The sequence below is a fragment of the Raphanus sativus genome, chromosome 1 (genome assembly GCF_000801105.2).
Source record: "Raphanus sativus cultivar WK10039 chromosome 1, ASM80110v3, whole genome shotgun sequence".
NCBI classification, from domain to species: Eukaryota; Viridiplantae; Streptophyta; class Magnoliopsida; order Brassicales; family Brassicaceae; genus Raphanus; species Raphanus sativus.
The window spans coordinates 19,849,017-19,872,772 of record NC_079511.1 but is presented as its reverse complement, the minus strand read 5'-3'; the positions used below and the strand labels follow the sequence as shown (position 1 = coordinate 19,872,772).

The 23,756-nt window shown below is 38.4% G+C and overlaps 3 protein-coding genes and 1 pseudogene across 3 annotated transcripts; all 4 read left to right on the top strand.

Moving 5' to 3' along the window:
• Positions 1 to 9,307: 9,307 nt before the first annotated feature.
• Positions 9,308 to 11,145, top strand: LOC108827215 (uncharacterized). The gene is made up of 5 exons (XM_018600610.2): positions 9,308 to 9,697; positions 9,773 to 9,900; positions 9,969 to 10,081; positions 10,554 to 10,739; positions 10,932 to 11,145. The coding sequence occupies exons 1-5, from the start codon at positions 9,384 to 9,386 to the stop codon at positions 10,959 to 10,961; spliced, it is 771 nt and encodes a 256-aa protein (XP_018456112.1). The 5' UTR covers positions 9,308 to 9,383; the 3' UTR covers positions 10,962 to 11,145.
• A 162-nt stretch (positions 11,146 to 11,307) lies between these two features.
• On the top strand, positions 11,308 to 12,831 carry LOC130497501 (uncharacterized; annotated as a pseudogene).
• A 2,528-nt stretch (positions 12,832 to 15,359) lies between these two features.
• LOC108847319 (uncharacterized) lies at positions 15,360 to 16,619 on the top strand. The gene has a single exon (XM_018620529.1). The coding sequence runs from the start codon at positions 15,360 to 15,362 to the stop codon at positions 16,617 to 16,619; it is 1,260 nt and encodes a 419-aa protein (XP_018476031.1).
• A 1,032-nt stretch (positions 16,620 to 17,651) lies between these two features.
• Positions 17,652 to 18,682, top strand: LOC108847309 (uncharacterized). Its single transcript, XM_018620520.2, has one exon. The coding sequence runs from the start codon at positions 17,793 to 17,795 to the stop codon at positions 18,174 to 18,176; it is 384 nt and encodes a 127-aa protein (XP_018476022.1). The 5' UTR covers positions 17,652 to 17,792; the 3' UTR covers positions 18,177 to 18,682.
• The last annotated feature ends 5,074 nt before the right edge of the window (positions 18,683 to 23,756 follow it).

Sequence of the window (23,756 nt, the reverse complement as noted above, 5' to 3'; positions counted from 1 at the left end):
ATGTATCAGTCAAGTCTTAAAGAACTCGATCACATTCTGGTCCTGTCCCCTCCGGGACTTCACCGTCTCAATCCAACCATAGGTCAATCTCCGACTTGGTTGTGCTACGACCCTCGTCCCTCACTGGACTTAGTCGACCTCATCTCAGCCATCTCGGCTGGTGCCAAATGATACGGACTTTTGGACATTGGGACCGTTCCCGGTTCTAGTTCGATCATGCTCGGGTCAGCCCCTGCAGGAGGCACATCCTGCAGCGCCCGAAACACATCCTTGAACTCTTGAACCAACCGAATCCTCGTCCGGGCTACCACCCCCTACAACCTCCTTAGTATCAATGGTCGCCAACCAGGCCTCATGACCACCTCTCAGCATATTTTCCACCTGGACCGCTGAGATCACTAAGCATCCAGAGGTTGGTCGGATCCTTGGAATCTGATCGGGGGTCAACACCCACTCTCAAACTGCACTCTTCCCCGGTGACAGTCTAAGGTGGCCCAATTCTTTCCAAGCCCAATCCATCCCTAAGATCACTTCATGATTCTTAAGGCTAACCACAACCAGATCCCTGGGCATCGCCCTTCCTTGGATCATCACTGGGATGTCCCTAACAAGGCTTAGTGAATGCATCCTTTGGCCTCCGGCCGCACTCACTATCCCGAGATCATCACCTATACCAATACAAACAACCCCTTTCCGATTATATCTGGACTCACAAACGGATGTCCCTAACAAGGCTCCAGTATCGAAAGGTATGTTGTTTCCACACCACTGATCATTAAGTACTTAGATGAGTAAGATATCGGTCTGATCACACATTTGGAAAACGTCCCATACCATTCTCCAAAGTGTCACACTTCTGTGAATGTCCCATACCATTCACAAGAGTGTTTATAATATACCTCGATCCCCATCATACTAAGCCACTTAACATCGTATTCCTAATCCATTCAAATTGATCTAAGGCATCCTACCTTGGCTTATACCGAGTCCAGCTGATCCATCTGATGCCAAGCCACTCGTATACTAGCCCGGTAATGTCTCCCTTAAACCATTTTGAACCTCGCAAATGCTCACTTGTTTTGAACGGCCACCAAGGATACACTTACCCCCAAAGAGTGCTGCACGTTTCTTTCAACCTAAGCCACCCTCAGGTTCATGTTACTTCCCTGGTCCAGTCATCCATAAAAGATCTTGCATTGCATCGATCCACCCAATCCGTCTATTATTTCCAGATAACTAGATCAACCAACCTTCTGTTTCAGGATCTTGCCCTTGGAGAATGCATATTAGCCAAGCCGGTTCACCTTGGAACTTTCCCGTTCACAAGCATGATACCCTATCTAGCCTCAGCTCCCTCTTGGCTCACCTAGTAAGGTTCCATGGTCGTCTCAGTTTCCAGAAATAATTTTGGTTTGGAACATACTACCTTTGAGCAGTGAGTTGAGCTGAAGTTACAACCCAATCAGAACCTCCACTCATCTGCCTCAAAAGGATCCATACTACCTGAGAAATAATTAGTTCTCATCTGAGCTATGTGCTCCAGCACCCTCAGGTAGTCCACTAACCAAGCTGCCCTAGCTGGTGGATCAATCTAGACCACCTCAGCTACTGGCCCAGCTTGATCATTAGCTGCCAAAACAGCTGCCCAATCAACCGGTTAGTCCTCTCATTGTTTGCAACAATTGTTTGGATCAGCCCGGTTCACATCACAAGAGGATTCAACTTCCCCTTCCAGCTGCAGCTCAGCTCTCCCCCACTAGAACCTCAATAGGGTTGAGCTGACTTACAGTCAATCCAGCTTCATTGTTAACTTCCTCCAGCTGAGTCAACAATAAAACTGGTGGATTAATCACATCAGCATCTACTTGTCCGGATGCATGGGTGAACAACCACAACCCAAAGATCCTAAAATCAACCTGGCTCTGATACCAACTTGTAAGACCCGAACCCGGCCGGCTAGGCCGCGGTCGATGCCTCACGTCGCTCAGTCCATACCCTGACCGAACCACTCAATTTTTCAATCTTTATATATACTTTCGCCTAAAGGCGAAGTCTATCTTGGACCTTAGCTTAAGACTACCTTAGTCATTCCCTAGCTTAGATCCTTTCAACTTATGCACAGCGGAATATTATCTATCAACCATTGGTCTAAAACCAATCTAATACTTGTCAGGTCGAATCACCTTAGCCATGATCAGTAGACACAACTACTACCAGCTCCAAGGTTGATCCTGAACCTAATCTAAGTCATACAATAACTGAGGTTCCATTCCCCTAACCATTCTATCTAGATCTATGCAATATTGCTAGATCATACCTTTGCCACATCCACGGAGCTTGATAGCTCTTTGTCTCAGCTGCCTTAGCTGTCTAGCTAGCTCATTCAGCTAGCTGAACTGAACCACTTCACTTGAGGTTCTCAACTCTCTTCCAGCTGATCGAGCTGCGAGGTAGCTTTGCCTAGCTCCCCATCCACTCGTCCAACTCCTCATTATACCTGTATAAACTCTCCCTTAGGTACTTAGTCATTCAACCAACCATCCCCACAAACCAAGTACCTTTGGGAAATCTTCAGCTGCAAAATCAACCTCAAGCAAACATGCTCCAAAAACTAATTAAAATTCATGATAAATCATGATAATTCATAACTAAGAGAATGGTGAAGTCAGATTTCTCAGAACTGGCCTCGATCATACTGATCTCGCCCATGAACAACCCATATGGCCATAACTGACCACCTCTAAATCAATGAGATAAAACTAATCTCTCACCATGATAATTCATGATAAATACCCATTAAGAGATATTTGAAGTCGGATCCTAACAATTCCCTCAGGAACTATCAGATCTCCACTTACCTGCCCAACCAAGACCATGGAGAGATTTCTCTGAACCGGCCACTCCATGGTTCAGTACCTCCACGTCTGATCAACATATAATAGGATTAATAATGCCCACCAGTGCCTGAGTCAATCAACCAACCACCCCACATGACTCAGAACTGATGAGTCTTCACACATACCTAACCGGCCATGGAACTATGTCCCACTGAACCCGATTAGTGTTGCTCTTACCACTGGTGCATCCTTTGATCAATCAGATCAGACACCTTGATCCATCATCCATGGATCAGGTCGTCCATCCTTGCCCATGATCAGATCACACACATCCTTCCTTGTATAAACACACCAGCAAAATACTTGTGGTCCATACCAACAAGTACCAGCCTTACTCCTCTCCTTTGCTTGCTGTTGGATCCAAACGAATTGGACCTTACACTCCACATGGTTCCTCTGTCTCTAGGACTCCCATGTGTCTCATCAGTGGGTCGGACTCATGGTTCACACCATGATCAAACCCAACACCAAACCATGATCCATCATTGATCACTATCCAATGAACAGCATCTAACCATCATCCCACATGGATGAGTTAGATCAGTTATGATCCGCCCCTTGTCCAGGGTCTTGGATTCCTAAGACACATCAAAATATACATTCCTCAAGGGGCGTGCCATGCCTTGCCTTGATCCCATCCCAAGAGACACAACACAGACATAAACATAAACATAAACATAAGTAATCAACACATGTTACCTCATACTTGATCTTGCTAGACCTTGTGCTTCCCTAATCAGGTCCGGCCTTGTGCCTCTTACACTTGTCTTAATCAGGTCTTATCACATACTTCCAGTATTGATAAGATCCATACATGGATCGCACCCATCATCCTTTCCATGGAACTTCCATGAAACCAGTTTCTGCACTGCATCCACCTTCAAGGGTGTACATGCCTTTGGGAGTGGAGTCCGGCCTTCTCCATTCAATTCCAACCATTTGCGTGTGTTACCATGATGTAGAGGAAGCCTAGGGTGTGTTCATCCATGATCAAACACCACCCAAGGGTCGTGCATCACCTCCCACTTCAATGCCCATGAAACTGCCTTTCTACACACATCTGCCTTCAAGGCTGCCCTTGGACTTGGAGAGTGAATCCGGTCGTCTCTCCTCTTCTCTGGCCATTTGCGTGTGTAGTAAGGATGTAGATTAAGCCCAGGGCGTGGCAAACCATAATCAAAACACACCAGAGGGTCGTTCTCAACTCCCCTCTTGATTGCCATCAAAATTGCCTCTTTGCTGCCTTCATCCCACTCTTGGGGTTGGATATTGCCATCCGACTTTCTCTCTGTTTTCTCTGATTTTGATTTGTGTTTCAGGAAGAAGAATGAAGTCCTGGCGTGCCTGCAAAGGCAGGGACTTGCCTTCCTTATATAGGAGAAGGGGTGGTTACTTCTTAACCATTGTATCCCTTCGGTTTCATTTCTGGCCATTGATTTAATCAATGGTCCAGATCACACCTGTTCGCCTATGGCAGTTACCAGACGTCCCTGACAGCCCTAACTGCCTCTAGACATGTCACAAACAAGTCCTAGCTGGTTGCCCAAGCCCCTGGTCTAATCCCAAGTGCCCACCGGCTCACCGGCACACCCGGGTGGTCCACATGGTCCGACCACTGTCCGGACCTGGCCCAACTGCCCAAGACTTGAACACTCAGTCTAGCTGAGTTGAGCTGATCCTCAGCTGACCCAGCTGAATGAGCTAGTTCATCCAGCTCAGGGAGCTAACACACTCTTCAGTGAGCTACACTGAGTTGCACTACACTTCATCTAGCTGGTTGAGCTTGCTCACTGCATCGCCCAGCTGCCATACACTTTGTACAGCTCCTTTATACTTGTCTCCTTCTTGGTTTAGCTATATCTTAGCTTCCTGATGCCCTTAACCTTACTTCCAGGCCATGATACCCTTGTTTTTAGGTCACATGACCTGATTGGTGCGTCTCCTTGCACCATGGTCGATCCTAATGATCATATCCAAGATCGGGGACATGACACAGCCACAAGCAAGACGAAGGTGGATCATATTAGGAAGAAGTTGAAAAGGTTGTTTGATGCTTACAAGAAGAAGGTGAAGAAAAACGTGGCTGGAGCTGGAAGTTCAAGATCAAACCCTCCACAGAAAACTTTACCAGGATATGATGTAAGCTCTATTAACTTTGTATGTTTCATTGCATTGCAAGTGTTATCATGTTACTGTCGTGCTTGTCCAAAGCTTTCTTGAACTTATTAATCTGCATTTTCATTGCATTGTAGGGGTTTTACGCTTTCATGACGCAGAATGTTGGAAGCAGTGGAAAACAGCCTTGGATGAGTACTTAGAAGAACCAATTTTAGACGTGGGGGCCTTCGAGAAGACGGATGTTCTTTCCTATTGGAAAGACAATGCTCATAGGTTTAAGGAGCTCTCAGCAATGGCGTGTGATGTTTTGAGTATACCCATCACCACGGTGGCTTCAGGGTCATCGTTCAGCATTGGAAGTCGCGTCTTGAACAAGTACAGAAGCTCCCTTCTCCCTTCGAACGTTCGGGCACTGATCTGCGCAAGAAATTGGCTAAGAGGATTTGAATCTTTAGACAGTAAGTTCTCACTGATTATACTAGCCTTTAGATTAGTCTCTGGTTATATACTAGTGATGAAGTGGATTTTGAACTTGCTTAGGTGATGAAGTGGATTTTGATCCTCCAAGGGAAGTTGGAGAAGAAGTTGAAGAAACTGGTCAAGGCTGAGTTTGTGTAAGTTCTCACTGAGTTGTAGAGTTTCATGTTTTTGTGTTGTGGAGTCTCCACAGTGGAGATTTGGTTATGTTGACTTGTTAATAACAGGATTTCATGCTCTTTCTATGTTTTGTAGAGTTTATGGACTTGGAGGAAGATGGAAGAAAAGATAAACTTATGTGTAATGCTTTTTTTATATCACTATATGAACTTATGTGTGCAGTAATAAGACTTATGCTATTTCTGGTGTTTTGAACTTATGTTTGTTATGAATTTATGGATTTATGGTGATATTGTTATGAATTTATGGATTTATGGATAAAATTTAAATATTATGAACTTGTATTTTTATTCATAAGTTTATAGATTGAAATTCAATTTTTTTTAAATGGTCTTTATTGGACTCATGGCAGCCCATATAAATATAGGTGTTTGTGGACATGGTCTTTAATGGACATGGTTCTTAATGGACAGTCATTTTTTGTCCACAAAGTATTAAATGGTAAACCGATATGGGCTAATGGTCATGGGCTCGCCCATTTGACAGATATATCCATCATTGAACACCATTGATTTTCTTACTGACTACAGTCTTAATTCTTTTAGTTCCACATGTTATCATCATCGGCATCATCATTTCTTTTTTTTTCACCCGTAATTTTTTATAAAAAGGATAAAACCAGACAAAATTTGAAAAAAGTTTTATGCACTTAATAATGTCAAAATCATGGCTATATTCTTAACGGAAAAGGAGGTTAGAAGTGCAGTTTTTGCAATGAACCCGAATAAAGCCCCTGGCCCTGACGGAATGTCTGCAGCATTTTATCGCCAACACTGGGACACACTTAAATCAGGTGTATTTTCTTATGTCCAACAGTTTTTTGAAAAAAAATCATCTAGACACCAGACTGAACCAAACCCACATATGTCTAGTCCCGAAGGTGGAGAATCCTGTTACGATTAAAGATTACAGGCCTATTAGCTTAGCTAATGTAGCGTATAAAGTCATCTCAAAAATATTAGCTGAGCGATTGAAACCTTGGCTGGATATCATTATTACAGAGAATCAATCTGCATTTATTCCAGGAAGGCTCATAACTGACAATGTCCTCATAGCCCATGAACTAATGCATTCACTCAATACCAAGAACCTTAGACATAAGTTCATGGCTTTAAAGCTGGACATTGCGAAGGCTTTTGACAGGGTTGAATGGAAATTTATTAGTGCAATGATGGAAAAAATGGGCTTCTGCGAAAAATGGAGGAACTGGATCATGAGATGTATCACCACAGTTTCTTATACTGTCTTGATCAATGGAGAACAATCAAAGCAAGCCGCAGAGAGGATTCAGGCAAGGTGATCCTATTTCATCTTATTTATATATTATTTGTACAGAAGGCTTATCAAGATTTATCAAGCATAGTATTTTAAGACAAGAGATTCATGGTTTTAAAGCATCTAGAAGTGGTCCCCCGGTTTCTCATCTGTTGTTTGCAGATGATTTTTTGGTGTTCTGCAAGGCAACGCAAGAAGAAGCTCATAACTTGACCCGTAGCCTCAGCACATACCAGATAGCTTCGGGACAAGAAGTAAATTACACAAAGTCTGCAATCTCTTTCAGCAAAGGTACCTCGAAACAAACTCAGGAACAGATTATAAAGGAACTGGGAATAAATAGAATGGGTGGTTTTGGTAAATACTTAGGTCTTCCGGATCATATAGGTAGGAATCGACATGAGGCTTTTCAATACATAACTCAGAGGATAAAAAATAAATTAGAAAGCTGGTATTCCAAGTTTTTATCCCCTGCTGGTAAGGAAGTATTATTGAAGGCAGTGATAACTGCTTTGCCAGCATATACCATGTCATGTTTTCTACTTCCAAAAACCATCCTTAGAGAAATAACAAAAGCGATGAGAAGGTTTTGGTGGTCAGCAAATTTGGATAAGAGATCAATTCCTTGGATAGCTTGGGATAAGATCACTAAATCAAAAAAAGAAGGGGGTTTAGGAATAAGAGACATGTTAGCTTTTATAACAAAGCTCTATTAGCTAAACAGGCATGGAGAATCATTACCCATCCCTCATCTCTCTTATCTCGGGTTTATAAAGCTAAATATTTTCGAAAGACAACCTTACTTGAAGCAAGCTCCTACCAAAGCTCTAGCTATGCATGGCGTAGTATAATACAAACTCTACCGTTGATAAAGAAAGGAGTAAAATGGGTTGTAGGAAACGGAGAGAAAATTAGAGTTTGGCAGGACAAATGGCTAGATGGAGAAGATGGTCCATCAACCCCAGCAGGCCCGGGAGCTGATTTATTCCCATCCTTACTTGTGAAAGATCTTTTTGTTTCAGGTACCAAACAATGGGACATTCCAAAAATAAGAGGTCTGGTCCGAGAAGATGATGTCAACAGAATTTTAAAAATCAGACCAAGCTACACAGGAAACCAAGACATATTATATTGGAGATATGGAGCATCAGGGAACTATACTGTTAAAACAGGGTACCATTTGCAAAGAACCATGAATCACGAGGAACAAAAAGCTCAGGTACCCAATCCATCTCAGGTATCTCCAATTAATAATATGTTAGCTAAATTGTGGAAGATCAAAATTCCCCTCAAAATAAAAATGTTTTGGTGGAAAGTCCTACACAATGGACTTCCTGTATTTGAAAATCTTATCAAAAGAGGATGTGGAAGTTGCAATATCTGTATGGTATGTGGAGAGGAACCAGAAAGTGTTGATCATATGTTAATTCAGTGTAGAGTAGCTAAGGAAGTATGGTCTCTTGCCTGTAATGATAATAATGCCTTGATAAATTGCGCTAGTACATTTACTGATCTCTACTCTAATTGTCTCCAACGTGCTTTAAAAGATCCACATGATACTATATCATTCTTTCTAGGTTGGAGAATATGGAAAATGCGCAATAGGCTTGTGTTTGAGAATAAAAGAGATCATATAATACAAATCATCAATGCAGCATATGTGGATGCGAAGACATGGAAGGAAGCACTGACTCAATGTGAGCCTACTGCAGAAATAAATGTGGCTCCTTGTTTTAACTCAGTGCAAGAAATTATTCCACATGATGCAGAGTTATATTGTATTGTAGATGCTTCTTGGAAGTCACCGAAAGACAAAATCGGAATTGGGTGGTCCTTGTACAGCAAAAAAGGCACTCCTCGACTCCAAAGAAGCTCTGCAATGGAACCTTACCAGCTCTCCGTTGGTAGCAGAGGCAATGGCAATGTGGTCAGCAGTTCAACAACTCCATAGATTATTCTATTTCAAAGTCACATTCCTAGAAGATTGTTTGAAGTTGATGAACAAGTTGCAGGTCAGAGATACAAATGATCAAGATCAAAGAACATGATCTCCTGAACTGATTAACATTGTTCAAGATATAAAAGTCATTGCGGCAACAAATAACTATGCTTTTGCTCATATTCCTAGGACTCTAGTTGATGTTGTTGACAAACTAGCCAAGGAAGCAAAGCTTTATGATAAATCTTATGTTGTTTCTTGGCTAAACTATTAAGCCATTGTATCTGAACTTCATTATAAATGAAAATCACATGGTTGAAAAAAAAAAAAATCTTTTATTAAATGAAATTTTGATTGCTAAAAAAATAATGGTTTTTTAGTTTTTTTAAGTTTTTCCTATTTGAAAACATTTAAAAAACCTACAGATGAGATGAGAGTGAGACTAGTATACGGATAAGTGGCGGACAAGGAGGGGGCTTTAGGCAAACAGAAAGAGAATGTTGGTTCTCCGCGCTCCCACAGGACCTGTGTCCGCCGTCAGATTCATCACTAAACCCAACCCTCGTACTCCTCCTTCTTCGGATCCATGGCTCGGACTAGTTCCCTCCGCGAACACTCGCAGTCGGAGACGCGTCGTCCTCACTCTCTCTAGCTCTGACTCAAACGGAAGCGTCAAATCCGCCGCACCTTCCACTCCACCTTCCCAACAAGTCCCAGACGACACAGTCTTCGTCGGTCAAGAGAATGTTCCCCTCGAAGGCGTTATTCAATTCGATAAACCAAAATCAAATGCATCAATCAAGAAATGGGGGTAAAAAAGGTTTTTCCTTTTTTTTTTCTTTTTTTTTTTTTAATTCCAATTCTCAGCAGATTCTTTTTCTTTCAGACGTGTGGGTTTACTTGCTGGTGGGGATGTTTTGGCTTTGCTTATCTTCTCTGCAATTGGGAGATTCAGCCATGGATTCCCTGTGTTTAGCTTGGATACTCTTCACACAGCCGACCCTTTCATTGCTGGTTACATTCTTTCACATAGTTTTGTGTAATTTGTGGTTGAATTGGAATGATAAAAATTGTGTTGGCAGGATGGTTTCTGAGTGCTTATTTCTTGGGAGGATATGCGGAGGAAGGGAGAGGAAAGAAGGGTCAGTCCAAAGCTGTGCTAACAGCCGCTAAATCTTGGGCTCTCGGTGTTCCGGTAAACCTACATTTGTTATGTTTGGTCTATGTTTGGTTGAAAAATAAAGCTTTTTAAGTTTTGTTATGTATAATTCTTCTGAAGTAGATTTGTTTTATGTCGATTGATGTAGCTTTGGGATGTTATCTCTTAACTACCTTTTCATGTGTCTACTAAAACTGTTTTAGAATTAACCAATAAGCTTTTTTTTTGTCTATATTTGGTTCAAACATGACGTTTGCTATTTGTTTGGTTATAAAAAAAAATTGTAAAGATGCTATGTGTCTATGCTTTGTTAAATTTTGAAACCATGCTCTGGGTTTTGATAGATGATTTGTCTATCTCTGTATCAGATTCTGGTAATGAATTTTATTTTTTCTTCAATCAGTCCATTGTTGTGTAGAACTAGCATGTAGTTTTAGGATGTTTGTGTCTCTGTTAACTTTATGTTTGTGTTCCGCTAAACTGTTTAAGCTTTTTGATTTCCTTACAGCTTGGGGTGATCATAAGGTCAACCTCGTCAGGCCACATCCCAGCTTATAGCTTTGTCTTGGTGACAATGGGAAGTACCGCTGTTTTACTTATTGGGTGGAGAGCACTATTATTCAGTGTGCTTCCTTCCGAGTCAAAGAAGAAAGATGATACATATAGAAAAGGCAGCGCATTCGAACTATTTGAGGTATAGAAAAAATGCACTCTAATTCTGAAAAATTAATATCATTCTGTAATTTGGTTTTTAGATGTTGCAGTTTGTCTTTAATTGTGTCCACCGTGTTGCATTTGTTAGTTTTCTTACATATGGTTAATATTTATCCAGCTTCACCATCTGTTCAAAGGTGGTATTGATGTGACTTCATGTATGTTGTTGCAGTTGCTTACTTCATTAATAAGACGGTGGTGATGGAGCTTCGCATCCATTAATGTACGCGCGGATGGAACTTTATATTCCATATGCATATATCTAAAATCCTGTCAGCAGAGGAAATATTTGGAAAGTTCCAGAACCAACTGTAATATTTTGTTACAGGGAGGGATGATTACTTGTCCCAAACAATTCATATAATGTATGAGTACTCTGAAAACCAGTCGCTTAAGCAAACCAAAATGTCAAACAATAGTGAGTTGCCAAGTGATGGAATCAAATTGGCAAGTACACAACTATTGAGATAATGTGAGATAAATGAAGCATTGAAAAATGTAAAATTTACAACTTCAAAAATTACCAAGAAAGGTGTATTAAAAAAAAGATGTCGAGAGAAAAAACGGTTACAAGCGATTTTCAAGCGATCACACAACGGTTGCAGATTTGGTACTTTCTCACCACGATTTTCGTGGATGATGATGTTGATTTTGATGGTAATGTGGAAGTTGATCCTCTTTCTTCGCTCACGTTCCCATGTATCTCCATATTGGTTGATAACCGATATGATGACTCAACTGCTTATCGAGTAAGATTCTATAAAGGGTATCGTGAACCACCAATTTGGATACAAACCATCATATCCTTTCTAGCAAAGATCTTATTCTTTCCTCCGAGATACTACGATATTCTACATACGATGGCGGACAATCTAAGGCGTGCAATGCAAGATATTGATCTTGGAAGTGAAGTGGCACCATTTGTCCTCCCTCAAGCGGTGGTTCAACAAGCAGCAAATGAAAACCGGTTCATCCTCGTTGGGCGTCCCACAATCCCTCGTCGTCAGAACATCAGAGCCATCATTTCAACTATGCCTCGAAGTTGGGGCCTAGAAGGACTTGTTCGTGGACGAACAATGGAGGGGAGAAGATTCCAATTTGTGTTTCCCTCTGAGGAAGCAATGGACATGGTGCTCAGACGAGGCCCTTGGGCGTATGCTGATAGGATGATCACCCTCCAGAAGTGGTCCCCTTTGATGGATATGACGCTGTTGAACAAGATACCATTCTGGATTCAAGTACGTGGTATTCCATTCCAGTACATGAACCGTGAAGTCATTGTTCACATTGCTAGAGAACTTGGGGAGTATATCCAAATGGATTATAATGAGGAAATTGGTGGCCGTATGGAGTTTGTGCGCATCCGCCTAAATTGGAACATCAACAATCCTCTGCACTTTCAGCGAAACTTTCAGTTCACTCTAGGAGTCAACACGCTGCTCAAACTGCATTATGAAAGGCTATGAGGCTTCTGTGAGACTTGTGGCATGTTGACACATGACTCGGGTCGATGCTTGATTCAAAATGGTGGGCCAGTGGATGATCCTGATGAGGATAATGATGACGACAATGATCAAGCACTAGATGATCTTCCACCACACCATGGTAATGTTGGCATTCACATTGAAGAAATCAACGATGATGATGAACAGATTGCAGAGCAGGAGCCAATCAATCCAGTGGCAGAGGAAGCACAACAAATCGATCTACATGATGTCCAAGTGGAAGAGGCTGCAGAGGGCACAGAAGAAGACATCTTCTGGAATGGAAATGCAATGCGTACAATGTATTCTGATGATCTCAATATGGAGGAGATGTATGCAGACAAATCTGGTGTCACACAGAGTGCTGGAAGAAACATGCTTAAGCGGAAAGCATGGATGAAAGAGACTGAAACCAACATCACAATGGCTTCTGGTATGGAACGAGGAGGACCGAGTCAGCCGATAGGAGACAAGAGAAAGAAGGGAAGCTCATCAGAAGAGACTACCGAGCAGGAGGCTGATGCAGGAACTTCAACTATGTGGAGAGGCGCGGTGGGCCCAGAACCACCTCTTCCACCATGAGAGCAGCCGCTTGGAACTGTCGAGGGATAGGTAAAGACTCGACGGTTCGACGCCTGAAAGAAATACATCATAAGTATTTCTTGGACGTAGTCTGCCTTTCAGAAACAAAACAACAAGACAACTACATCAGAGACCTCTGTTCTGATCTCGGTTTCTCTCATTATGTGTCTGTTCCTCCTATTGGTTTAAGTGGTGGCCTAGCTATGTTCTGGAAACAAGAAGTAGATGTAACAGTATTGTATCAGTCTGCTCATCTTATCATTGTAAAGTCTGTTTTAATGGAATCATTTTCTACTTGTCGTTTGTTTATGGCTATCCTGAACGTCAATTCCGACATCTACTTTGGGAAAGACTTGAATGTACAGCAACTTACAGACAAGGAAGTTGGTTTATCACCGGTGATTTTAATGAGATACTAAATCACCACGAGAAAAGGGGAGGCAATGTACGTGCATATAGCAGTTTTAATGACTTCAGACAAATGATTCGGACTTGCAGTTTCTCAGACCTTAAACCAATTGGCAATAGATTCTCTTGGTCCGGTAAGAGAGGAGATCATGATGTTTCTTGTTGTCTGGATCGAGCTATGGGGAACATAGATTGGCACCAACAATACCCTGCTACAGAAACACACTTCCTAGAACTTGGCGAATCAGATCATAGACCAGTGATCTCTCTTTTTGATGGCCAAATAGAAGAGAGGAGATACAATTTTATGTATGATGACAGACTTCGACAACAGGAAGGTTTTATGCAGTTTGTGGCGACTCAGTGGAAACAAAATGACAGTAATGGAAACGTGAGCTTGTCACACAAGTTACAGAGGAGCCGGACCCACATTTCTAGATGGAAGAGAAATAATGTGTTCAATGCCAAAGAGAGAATATTTCTGTTACGTCATCAGCTTGATGTGGCTTGTACTGATGGTCATCCTACTCAGGAAAAACAAAGGCTACATACAGAATTGCAACAAGCTTATGTTGATGAAGAACATTATTGGAAGCGGAAGAGCAGGTGATCGTAACACAAAGTTCTTTCATTCTGTAACAAAAGCCAGAAGAATTCGAAACAGAATCAGTGTTCTGTTGGACGAAAATGGAAATTCGATCCATGGAGACAGAAACATTGCTAATACTGCTGAAGAATTTTTTAAAACACAATTCAGTTCTCAACAACAAGCTCAGATGGACTTTGGTGATTCCTTTGATGGCTTTGTTGCTAGTGTCACTCCAGAAATAAATACTGATCTTACACGACCAGTTACGATTGAAGAAATACGACAAGCTGCTTATGCCATTGGAGCTCATAAAGCACCCGGTCCCGATGGATTTACTGCTTCTTTCTATCACACATTTTGGGAAGATATTGAACAGAGCATAGTCAAGGATGTTACACAGTTCTTTGATGGGGAGTTCTTAGACCAGAATCATAATCATACTAATATATGTCTGATTCCAAAGGTGCGACCAGCTACAAAAATGACAGAGTTTCGACCTATTGCTTTATGCAACGTCAGTTACAAAATCATTTCAAAGATCCTGGTAAAGCGACTCAAGACTCATCTCCCCAACATTATCTCAGAGAATCAAACTGCGTTTACACCAGGGAGAAACATATCAGATAATGTCATCATTGCACAAGAGGCATATCATGCTCTTAAGGTCAGTAAAAGAATATCGAAATCTTATATGGCTTTAAAGACTGATATCACAAAAGCCTATGATCGCTTAGAGTGGAACTTCTTGGAAGAAACTATGAGAAGGATGGGTTTTTGTGATAAATGGATCAATCTCATCATGCTGTGTGTTAAATCAGTCTCCTTCTCGGTTTTGATCAATGGATCTCCTAGTGGATATATCAAACCAGAGAGAGGAATAAGACAAGGCGATCCTTTATCTCCATATTTATTCATTCTATGTGCAAACGTTCTTTTTCATCTAATGAATAAAGCGGCTGCAGAACGGAAGATACAAGGCATGAAGATCAGTATACAGAGCCCTACAGTCTCTCACCTTCTATTTGCAGATGATTCTCTATTCTTTACTTTAGCCAATCTGAAGAATGGGCGTGCCATCAAGAAGATACTAAGTCAATATGAAAGAATCTCCGGTCAGTCAGTTAACCTCAGCAAATCGGCTATTACTTTTGGCAGTCGGGTGAAAGATCAGGTTAAGACACAAATGAGACATCTACTTGCTATACACAATGATGGAGGAGGAGGCAAATATCTTGGTGTCCCTGAACAATTTGGCCGAAAGAAAACAGAGAATCTGGAGTACATAACAGCAAAGGTCAAGGCTAAGATCAATGGCTGGCATCAAAAGTTCTTATCTTCAGGAGGAAAGGAAGTTCTCACTAAATCCATCGCCTCTGCAATGCCAGTCTATCCCATGAACGTTTTCAAATTTCCAAAGAAAGTCTGTGATGATATCAACAATACATTGGCTCTGTTTTAGTGGGGTAAAAGTGATGGCTCCAAAGGAATGCACTGGTTTAGTTGGCAAAGAATGAGTCTACCCAAAAAAGAAGGGGGCATGGGATTTAGAGATTTTGAGAAGTTTAATGATGCCTTACTTGGCAAGCAAGTCTGGAGACTTTTTACTAAACCAAACAGTCTGGTAGCAAGAGTACTCAAAGGGAAATATTATCCTAATACAACCGTTCTTAATGCTGGGAGTCGGAAACAAGCTTCTTTCTTTTGGAATTCTGTTCTTCATGGACAATGCTTATTGAAGAAAGGACTAAGATTTATTATTGGCAATGGTAAATCTGTTAGTCTTTGGTCTGATCCTTGGCTACCCACTTCTCCACCTCGGCCACCAATCCCTCTGGATCCAAATAACACTCTCATAAAGGTTTCTGAACTCCTCAAGCAGAATCAAACAGGATGGAATGAGGATTTGATTCGTGAATCAGTTATAGCAGCAGATGCAGAGGAAATTCTAGCCATGAAGCTTTGTCCTTTTGCAGAATCTGATCATCTAGTATGGCACTACAATAAGTCTGGTGATTACTCGGTTAAATCAGGGTACTGGTTGGCAACACATGATGATGCAGAGAATCAAGTTGAACCACCTCCTGGAAATCTCAGCATCAAAACAATGATATGGAAGTTACCAACAGCACCGAAGCTACAACATTTTCTATGGAAGATGATCACTAGTTCCTTACCATTAGGGAGCAATCTACAGCGTCGTCGTGTTACAAACTCTATCAAATGTCCCCACTGTTTTCAAGAGGAAACAACTGACCATTTGTTCTTTGAATGTATCTATGCACAAAGGATATGGAGAGCCTCAGGTCTACCACACAATGTTCTTCTTCAACCACAAATGGCCTTTGAAGACAAGCTTACTGCGATCATACAACAAGTTCCAACACTTCCGGACCATCTACGACACCTTCCATGGTGGATCCTCTGGCGAATATGGAAATGCAGAAACAAGATGCTCTTCCAGAACCAAACTATACATTGGAGATCAACGCTACAAGCAGCATACTTTGATACAAAAGAATGGTTGGAAGCCTATCAATTCTTAGATACTGATAATAACAGAAGGAGTCAAAACAGGAATGTGGAAACACAGCAACACAAATGGATCCGACCACCATCTGGATATACAAAATGCAACTATGATGGAGCTTTTAGTAATACAGAGAGAGGAGCGAAAGCAGGATGGATAATAAGAGATGATATGGGAATATTCAAAGGAGCAGCAAATGCCACAACACGTTATCCTAAAACGGCTTTGGAAGGAGAATTACAAGCTCTGTTATTTGCAATGATGAACTGATGGAGTAAAGGACATCGCAAAATTCTCTTTGAGGGAGACAATATCACTGTGTTGAAGCTGATCAAAGGAGAAACTATAAACATTGATGTCATCAACTCGATCAAGGATATAAGAAGATGGGCTACTAAATTTGAAGATGTTCAATTCTGTTGGGTGAATCGCAAAGCAAACATATGTGCAGACATTCTTGCTAAACAAGTTATCCCTTCTTCATCTCCATTTTGTTCCTTTTCTTATGTCCCGACATTTTTAAGGGATGCTTTGTCTAATGACTACTTTGATTATTAATAAAATCATATTATGAGTAAAAAAAAAAATTACCACCACCAGATATGAGCTGAAACTGAATCTTTATGATGAATGATATCTTCGTGGAGCCTCGGTATTGCAGCTTCTAGCCTTCTACACTGTCATAACTCTTTCAAGCTCCTAGTTCAACTCCATCATCTCTTCCTTAAATCTTCTTGTTTTTCTATTCTTCTTCTCAGATAAGTGAGTGCTGGAGCTTCAATCTTGTCAGCTCAAATGTTTCGATAGAACTACACCGTAGTTCATTGGACCAAACTCACATATAACTTTTCATATTCAAACAGAATCCGTGAATTTTCACTCACCAAAAAGTACAGAGCTGACGACTGTTATTTTCATTGAATGCTTCAAGAACTTCTACGAATATAACACAGCTTATCTTTAGAAAATAGATAAAAACCGTCGGATTATATTACAAAGAACCCTAATGAATAATGATGAGTTGTCCTCGGAGACGGCTTGAAATTTTCTCTCTGTTCGGCAAAGGAGGGTTACCAAATAAACGGTCCTTTTATGACGTTAAAAAGGAAATTAAAAAAAAAAAACTAATTTCCTTTCGTTACTATGTAACGGCTGTACTTACTAATCTTCTTCATGAAGATTAATGTTTTCTCGCGAGAAGTTTAAGTGAAATCGAAGGTAAAAAAGGAAATTAGAAAATTACATGTACAGTATATATATACCAACCGCCTCGCACTTTGGGTTGTATTGCAAGTTCTATTATATTTTTTTCTTGTTATGATTTCTCTCTAGGGTTTCAGTGGGTCTTCGTCAAAATCAGAGATTTTTCAGTTTCTGATTCTTTTGTGGGCTTTGGACAGATCAACTTGTGTAATTCGTGGACTGATTCTCCAAAAACAAACAATGGAACGCAACGAGGAAGAAGCTAGAAGAGCAATGGGTATCGCTGAGAAGAAAGTGTTAGAGAATGATTACTACGGAGCCAAAACATTTATTAACCAGGCAAAGCATTTGTATCCAAATCTAGATGGTTTACACCAAGCCTTGATTATGATCGATGTTTATATCTCTGCATCTACCAGCAAGGGAGGAAGAGAAGCTGATTGGTATGAGATTCTCGGTGTAGATCGCTTAGCTGATGACGAAACCGTCAAGAAGCAGTACAAGAAGTTAGCCCTTTTGCTTCACCCGGACAAGAACAAGCTAAACGGTGCAGAAGGCGCGTTTAAACTGGTTTTAGAAGCTTGGTCTCAGTCAAGCACACAAGAGATTGAAAAGATGGTTTGAGCCTAAGCTTGAGTCTGATTCTGTACCAAGAAAGGAGGAGAAAGTTAGTAACGTTACGTTTTGGACAGTGTGCAATAGATGCAAGACGTATTGTAGATTTGCCAGGTCTAGTTATGTTAACAAGATCTTGCCTTGTCCAAACTGTCGTCAAGATTTCGTTGCCAACGAGATTATTCCAGAGGTAGTCAATGGGAGTCCTGTCATCAAATTGAATGCACATTTTCGACCAACATGCAAAAGCGCAAGTGGTGCTTCTTCTTCTTCTACAAGAGCTTCAGCACCTGGTTGCGCAAAAGCTGCTAATACAGGACAGGAATCAGTGAAATATTGGTTTGGGGAGTCATGAGAGGCTTTGCAAGAAACGATGACAGCAACAAGTTCAAATTCTACTCTTGAAACAGAGAGGATTTTCAAGAAACCAAAGAGAAGTAAGACGATCATATTTAGATGTTGAATAGTACAGTTTTTTTTTCCTGTTACATGGATTTGTTTTGTTCATCTTTATGTTCGTTTTCTTTATTTTAGGAAAAGCATCACCATGTTTATGGAAGTCTACACCAAGTTCCAGATTCTGCCATTTTCTATACCAACGATCGGAAAAGCATGACCCGCACATGTAAAAATCATGTGAAAAACTGTCTAGAAACGTTAAAACATCTACCCTTGATTTAATTGACCTGCCCAAACACACGTAAAAGTCGAATAACCACGGTTTAAAGAGTTATCATATCAATCAATACTTTTAAATCAAGAGAACTTTTTATCTAATTGCAAGTATGTTGAACCATTATATTTTTAATTTATTTTCAACTAACTTAATTATTATTAAATATATATCATATCTAACCAACTATTTTAATATTTTTAAAATAAAATATTTAAAAAGATATTTTTGAATATCTTTTTCAAAGATTACATTTTGATAATATCTTTTATTAAAATGTAAATATTAAATTCTTTTTAATATTTAAATAATAAAAATCATAATTAATATTAACTATGATTTAAAAAGAATATTGATTCACTTTCATTTATATAATAAGAAATAATATTTATATAATATTTGTATATACAAATTTTATATACATAATTAAATTACTACACCAATGAATAAATATAATATAACTTAATCCATTTATTAGCTATTTTATAAAATATAAAATAACAGAATAAAAATATATTTATGAATTTATTAGATACCTCAACTTATTAAAACAAATAATAAAGTAAGAAATATAAACTAATAAATAATTTCACATTTTAATATATATACATATATATATATATTTATATATTTAAATTAGAATATTAAAAATAATAAATTAAATTTTAACCAATATGATAATTAAAATAAATTTGTACTATAACTAAAAGTTGGTAAAAGATAAGTAAAAGTAAAACTGATACGAGACGGGTTATATAAATTAATTGTATTATTTCATAATTTTATATTAATGTAAATTTAATTTAATTATATAAGTCTAATATAAATTAAATTTGAAAATTTAAAATCAACGAAAAAAGAAAACATCGAAAAATTATAATAACATGCGAATAATAAAATTAAACTAAATAAATAAATAAATAAATAATGCAATTATAATTATTTCAAACTTAAATCATCTAAACGTTCATGAATTAAAATACTTTATATATGATAATTTAAGTTAAATTGTATTGCATAATGGGTCATCCATCGGTTCAACAGGTTGCTGAGTCCCATGTTTTAACGATTTTTGTGGATTTTATAAGAAAAAAATTAAAATAACGAGTTTTTTAAACAATCTGGTTTCGCCGGTTTTTAACCGCAGGTCAGGGTCGAGTTTCAAGACACTAAATATAATGTTTTGTATAGCATTTATATGTAAATACACAATCAAAAATACAAATTTATATCATACTAATATGGTTTGTTTCGAAAATATTCTACCTTTAAAAGCGCAGATTAAAATCTAGTCTTATATATTACTAGAAAAGTCATAGCTTTGATTTATGTGTGATTTTTAAAAAAAATGGACCCTAACTAGAAATTAGTTATCGTTTGTTTATTACTAAAGATATGCTTACTAATATGTCACACCACAATTAACCATCAACTCCTACAAAACTAGGTATCTTAACAAACCAATATATGATTTCTTATCTTATCTATTAAAATAAAAATTATGACTTATTTCATGTGTGATATTTTTAACTGGATCATCATTTAGTAATTTTATTAAATATATTTTCTTAGTACTAACATAATATAATATTTCTAATTACTTAAATCATAATATCTTTTGATGAAAGAAAATCATAATATCTTTTAATTTAAAATATAAATAATTATATTTAAAATTTCTAACAAATCTGTTGAATAAAATTATAACAATATCTTAACCGTCTAAATTGTACATAAATATTTTTATTAATTTCGTAATTGGTAATGAAATGTTATTATACATTTATATATATATATGTACAGTTATCTTTTATAAAATAAAAAATAAAATCATATTCTATTTATTTATTTATAATAATATCTACCATTTAAAAAAACTATTGAGCTAAATATTATAAAATCATTTTTATATTCATAAGTTAATATATTTTATTTTCATAAATATAAAATATTTATGCTAAAAATATAATATGTTAGTAGAATGGTTTAACATTAGTAAACTCTATAATAATGTATAAAAATTAATTTATCTTAAAATTTTATATATACAGTAATTTATTATCTAAAATGAAAAACACAAAAAAAAAATTGCTAAAGAAAATCTAATGCTTTGAATTACGGATCAAGATCATAATAAACTTAAATACAAAATAATTATCAAAAATATTTTTTCGTGAATAAAAATTATTTTATTATTAACGCTAATTCAATAGGAAAAATATATTATAAAAGCAATATATATATGTGATGTTTTAAAATAGTTAATTAATGTACAGTATGAAAATATGAAATTATTGTATTTAAAAAGTTATATACACATTTAAATATATAAGTAACCATAAAAATATATATTAATTATATAAAACAAATAGCCGCAGGTTGTACGGATCCAGATCTAGCTACGTTTAAAATATGAAAGTTTAATGCTTCTAACAATAGGCTTCTTTCTTTTCATGAGAGAGAGAAACCTCTCTCTACTCTCTCTCTCTCTTAATGCCTTCATATCTTTCAGAGTGAGTATGAGATTTTATGTTTGGTTTTAAATACTTCGATCTTAGAATCTGATAGTTTTGGTTTCCGATGTTATCTTTCGCATATGCGATTTTGAATAATTTGCATACGCGGTTTTGATTAATTCCCATAGGCAATTTTGTTCTGATTTTTTGTCCCCGACCAAGTATACATCAGTTCTTAAAGCATTCTTTAATCTATGTTTTGGTTGTTTGAATCCTCTTCTTTCACAAGAATTTTTCAAATCCCTTCTCAATTGTGTTGGTTTTCTTCTTCTCTTGATTGCACACATATCCTTTCCTATAGGTGTCAATCTTTGTTGTTACATGTTATAAGCCACAAATAGGCTTCAAGCAAAGTCTCATAGATGAAAAGGAATATGTGATTATGGATTGATCTCGGTTGTTTTCTAGGAGGCTTAGTAGAGTCAATAGTTTTATCTTGAAGGTGGTCCAATAAAAAAACTATGTTGGGATCAATTGAGTTTTCCCAATTTAAAAAAAAAAATCGAAGTTGGTAGAAATCCCGACAACATCCAACGGTTTAGACAGAAGATAGGTATAAGAGGCGATCAGGATGAATTCATGGTGAAGTTTCGTGGAGGAGAAGCATCATAGAGGTGGAGACTTCATGTTGAAAGCGTGAAGTACCACATGTTCTTCACTTCTTGACGAGTGGACACATGTGCTGGTCGAATGCGACTTGGTGTTTTATTTGGGCTTTAATTGGGTTTCATTTTGAAATCCTGATCCATGAGGCAAGGGTACGGTGGTGCCAGAAACAGTATGGGATGATCCATCATGTAGGATAACAGGATCATCATATCATCAAATCATCTCAACACAGATCTCATATAGAATAGGTATCATCATCTCAATAATCATTCAATAAACACAGATCTCATATCAAGCTATGGTTCCAGGAAAGGTATGGGATAACACATCATCACTATACTCATATCTCATATCAGATCAGATGCAGAATTCACAAAAACATAATGAAATGTGAGAACAAAAATCAAAGTCAACATCGAGAATACGGCGGAATAAAATCAGAAACAAGGATTGATTTCATACTGGAGAAGGGAATGTTCGACGGTGCAGAGTACGATCGGCGCGAGGAAGCGAGGGATTGCTAGTTAGCTAGAGAGATTAGGGAAGAGCGGTGTGAGAGAGAAAAATAGATCTGAAAATAGGATTTTTATATATAATGTTGGAGCTACACAGACCCTACGCATTTTTACTAAGGAAATGGTGGACCCATTTTTAATAAAAGGCATACGAGGCTGTGACTTTACTGTTATCAATATTTAGAATTAAATGCAGTTTAAAACTAAAGGTTGAATATACTTTTGTTAATCTTTTCTAAACCTTTATTGGTTATGAAGAAGAAGTAGCTATCATTTTCGAACATTATATTTTGTAACAAGAAGATAAAAATATCATAATGTCATCATTAAAACCAAATCTGTTCTAATCCTAGTGTTCTTGTCTTAGAAATAGATTGAACTAAAAAGAGAAAGAGAGAGAGAGTCGTATGACTTAGAGAGGAATGAATTGTTATTATTCCATGAGTAATGAGTTCCTTATATAGGATTACATAACTTGGAGACAAAGTCTAATAACTTGGAGTAGGGAACAAGTAACTTGGAGTAGGGAACAAGTAAATCTAGAACATTCCATAATAGACATCACACAATATTCATAACACTTCCCCTTGATGTCCATTATGCGTGTAAGATAATATCTCGTTAAAAACCGAGATTGTAATGCCATAACCGTCTAGAGTTTGTAATGCGTTTGGAATACTGCCTCGTTAAAACCTTTCCATGGTAAACCCAAAAACCCAATGTGGTAAAAACGGGAAGCCATGGATAGGAAAAAGAGTACAGCCGCATTACTTCCCTAAAGTGAACATCACTAAAGGCTTCTCAGTGATCGCATACCAATCTGCTGCATAAGCTTCCTGAGCGTGCATGTTGGTAATGCCTAAGTGAAGAGGTCGGCTGAGTTCTCGCTGGATCTGACTAAGAGGACCTTGACCTCTCCTTCTTTCTGAAGATCGTGGGTGAAGAAGAACTTGGGGAGAACATGCTTAGTCTTGTCACCCTTGATGTAACCATCTTTGAGCTGAGCTATGCAGGCCGCATTGTCTTCGTAAAGAATGGTCGGCTCGTCTTTACCATCTGTGATCCCACATGCTGTCCGAATATGGTGTGTCATGAGTCTCAACCAGACACACTCTCTGCTTGCTTCATGGATCGCCAATATATCCGAGTGATTGGATGATGTGGCTGATATAGTCTGCTTGACTGATCTCCATGAAATGGTCGTGCCTCCATATGTGAAAACATAGCCGGTTTGGGACTTAGCACTGTGTGGATCGGACTGGTAACCTGCATCAAC